Below are 3,100 nucleotides of genomic sequence, written 5' to 3'. Positions count from 1 at the left end.
CCAGTGTCTGCATAATTTACCAGCACATACCCAAACATTTTCCACCAACCTGACCACAGTCTCTTAATGTAGATTGGGATTTTTAGGCCAGTACTCCATGCTCTGATGAACTTGCTCTTGTAAATGCATGATGAATGCATGAGCACAGTGAGTTCAGTATTACCGTACAGCAGCAGTTCATCATCTAAGAAATCAAATGACTTGGTTATAAAACATTATAAATTATACATTTATTCATGTATCTACTATGCCTTTTGAATTGATAAGGTTTAACTTAAGGATTTAACAAAAATATATATATTTTTATTTTTTTATAATTTTATTACAATTTTATTTTATTTATACTTTGATATCTTTTATTAGTTGTAATAATATTACACATTTTAGTGGAAATGCAGTTTTATTAAATGAATAAATAAATAAGGAACTGAAATACACTTCTATCCTTATTACACTGTTATTTTATTTATGCATGTGCATGTAGTTTCCAAGCTATTCATATTAATAATAATATTTTGTTTATATGTGCATGTAGTTTCTACCATAAAAAAGTACAATGCATTAACTCAATTATTGGTGTATATGTAAATGCATGTAGTTTATATTAAACAATGTACAATGTATAATGTTTCAGCTAAAATAAAATTTTATTAAACACATAAATGAATAACAAACAAACCTTATATTGTTTGAATCAGATTTACAAAATAAAAACAATAGCTACAATAATTAACTGTGGTTACTATATGGGACATTTTATAAGTTTTTTTTTTTACGCATTCAGTGGCAGACTTTGATTTGAAATACTGTGTCATATGGATATATAAAAATGTCAAACCACTAACTAAAAACCTTTAGTTTGATTGCAATGCTGGCGTTGCATATTTTTTAAAGAAACTTAAAATGCACTGTTTGATCTGCAGATGTAAAAATTATACTTGTGACTTTTAAAACTCGTAAAAAGCGAATAGAAAGCGAAAAAAAGTGTTAGGACAAGTCAAATGGAAACATAGTTGCTGTTATGAGATAGAGATAAAAGCAGTTTTACAGTGTGGGCGCGCTCATTCGCCGCGCGGCGAGAGGGGGCGGAGTCTCGCTCGCCGCTGTAGTCTAGTGTGCGGAGGAAGGTAGTGCACTCCAGGGAGCTGCGCGGAGATCTTTCAGGCACGGACGCAGGCGGCAGCAGCGAGAGCATCAGCATCAAACACAAACCCGCTGTACGGGGCTCGGCAGCCTCCCTCCGTCCCTGTCTCTCCGTGCCCAGCCATGAAGCAGATGTTACTGGACCTCATGAGGATGAGTAGGATCTGCCGGATGGTGCTGGCCACTTGTTTAGGATCTTTTATTCTGGTCATCTTCTATTTCCAAAGTATGTTCCAACCAGGTAGGACTACGTGACGGTTTCACCCTAAAGGCTTTTAATCGATTTAAGATGGACTTTTGTAGACCGTGACATGCTGATTTAGTGTGGAAGAATGTTATGAATAATCAATGAGCTGTTTGAAGGAGCGCATATCGATCAACAGCAGCGAGTGAATGATGTACTTGACTCACATCAGAGCTCCAGCTGTCTGTAGCCTGTTTAGTCTATGTATTTTTACTCCTTTACTTATATGAAACAGAATAGAGTGTTTCGTGTTGTGGAGGGACGGTCATTGTCTCCGGGGGCCGGTATACAGTAGAGTCACTGTACTGAATCACAGAGCTGACACGCTGTACAAACATAGGCTACATAAATCATTACTGACACACAGTTGACATACAATCGCCCTGCTGCTTCTGTTCATAACAGTTACTTATATTGTTGTTAGATTGAATACTATGTGAAGTGGACGAACATAAATAAGCTAATTCAATAACCGAGGAAAATATAGCTGAAAATACCGCAATATTCGTGCATTGTGTAGATTGTGCTTTACTGGTTGAGCAATTTACTTTAGTCCACATACGTTGTGCATAGAACACATTTGGAAAATGTATTGATTAATGATGTAGGATTGATAATTACGCCTGTCTGTTAGACTTTTCAGTTGTCAAACTCACCAGTTTGGTTCATCCTGACCAGAGCATGTAGCATGTCATCTGTTTTTTGGGGGTTTTCACATTTGCTGTGGATGGAAGATCCAGATAAGGATAATGAAACCTGTTTAGTAGTGCAGTGGAGAGTGATGTGTCTGGAACGGCGAGTCATCAGCATCACCGACATGTGAAGGTTCTCAGAAGTCCGCTGGAATGCCCATGTCATCATTGTCTCACTCAAAGGGGATGCTGAAACCAGACAGAGGAACTGATGAGCTCAGGCACACTCATCCAGATCTGCACTTGATGTTTCACAGATGCACATTAGGACACATGGCTTCCTGTGTTTTATTTATTTAAAGATATAGTTCAGCTGAAAAATGAAAATATACTCACCCTCAGGCCATCCAAGATGTAGATGAGTTTGTTTCTTCATCGGAACAGATTTGCAGAAATTCAGCGTTACATTACATGCTCCCCAATGGATCTTCTGCAGTGAATGGGTGCCGTCAGAATGAGTCCAAACAGTTGATAAAAACATCATAATAATCCAAAAGAAATCGACACAAGATTCATCAGTAAGAAATTTAAAATCTTTGCTTCTGGCTAAAATATGAGTCTTCTATCTATTATATTCCTTTTTCCAGTGAAAAAGTCGTGTATGAATCAGGAGATAAATGTGGACAGATCAAGGACTGTTTACAAGCGAAGACAGTCCAAAACATCAACAACAAGAAACAATGGCAAGAAACAATGGTTTAAGGTTAAAACACCATAAGGATGGATTTGTTTCTTACCAACACGCATATTTTTGCTTCTCAAGACTTAAAGTGATGGACTGAATATGTGTGAATTACTTGTGAATTACTTTACTCTCATTCTCAAAGCACCCATTCACTGCAGAGGATCTATTGATGAGCAAGTGATGTAGTGCTAAATCAAATCTCCAAATCTGTTCCAATGAAGAAACAAACTCATGTACATTAACCTACTCATGTCAATTTTGAGCAAATTTTAATTTTTGGGTGGTCTAGTCCTTTTTTTTCCCCAAAGCATCACTGGGGTGCAATGGCATCCCATG

At 37.2% G+C, this 3,100-nt stretch overlaps 1 protein-coding gene across 2 annotated transcripts in view; it reads left to right on the top strand.

Annotated features, from left to right (window-relative positions):
* The first annotated feature begins 1,136 nt into the window (after positions 1-1,136).
* The window catches only part of chst11 (carbohydrate (chondroitin 4) sulfotransferase 11), a 36,350-nt gene continuing 34,386 nt past the window's right edge, over positions 1,137-3,100 (top strand). The window contains exon 1 of one of the 2 annotated variants that reach the window (XM_059504943.1): positions 1,137-1,369. In XM_059504943.1, the coding sequence (XP_059360926.1) occupies positions 1,267-1,369 (103 nt within the window). In that variant the 5' untranslated portion in view covers positions 1,137-1,266. Of the gene's footprint in view, positions 1,385-3,100 lie in introns of both variants that reach the window. The other variant, XM_059504942.1, reaches the window with a different exon arrangement.

The sequence above is a fragment of the Carassius carassius genome, chromosome 22 (genome assembly GCF_963082965.1).
Source record: "Carassius carassius chromosome 22, fCarCar2.1, whole genome shotgun sequence".
Classification (NCBI taxonomy): domain Eukaryota; kingdom Metazoa; phylum Chordata; class Actinopteri; order Cypriniformes; family Cyprinidae; genus Carassius; species Carassius carassius.
Note: the sequence above shows the minus strand (reverse complement) of the source record. Positions and strands in the feature narration are given on the sequence as shown.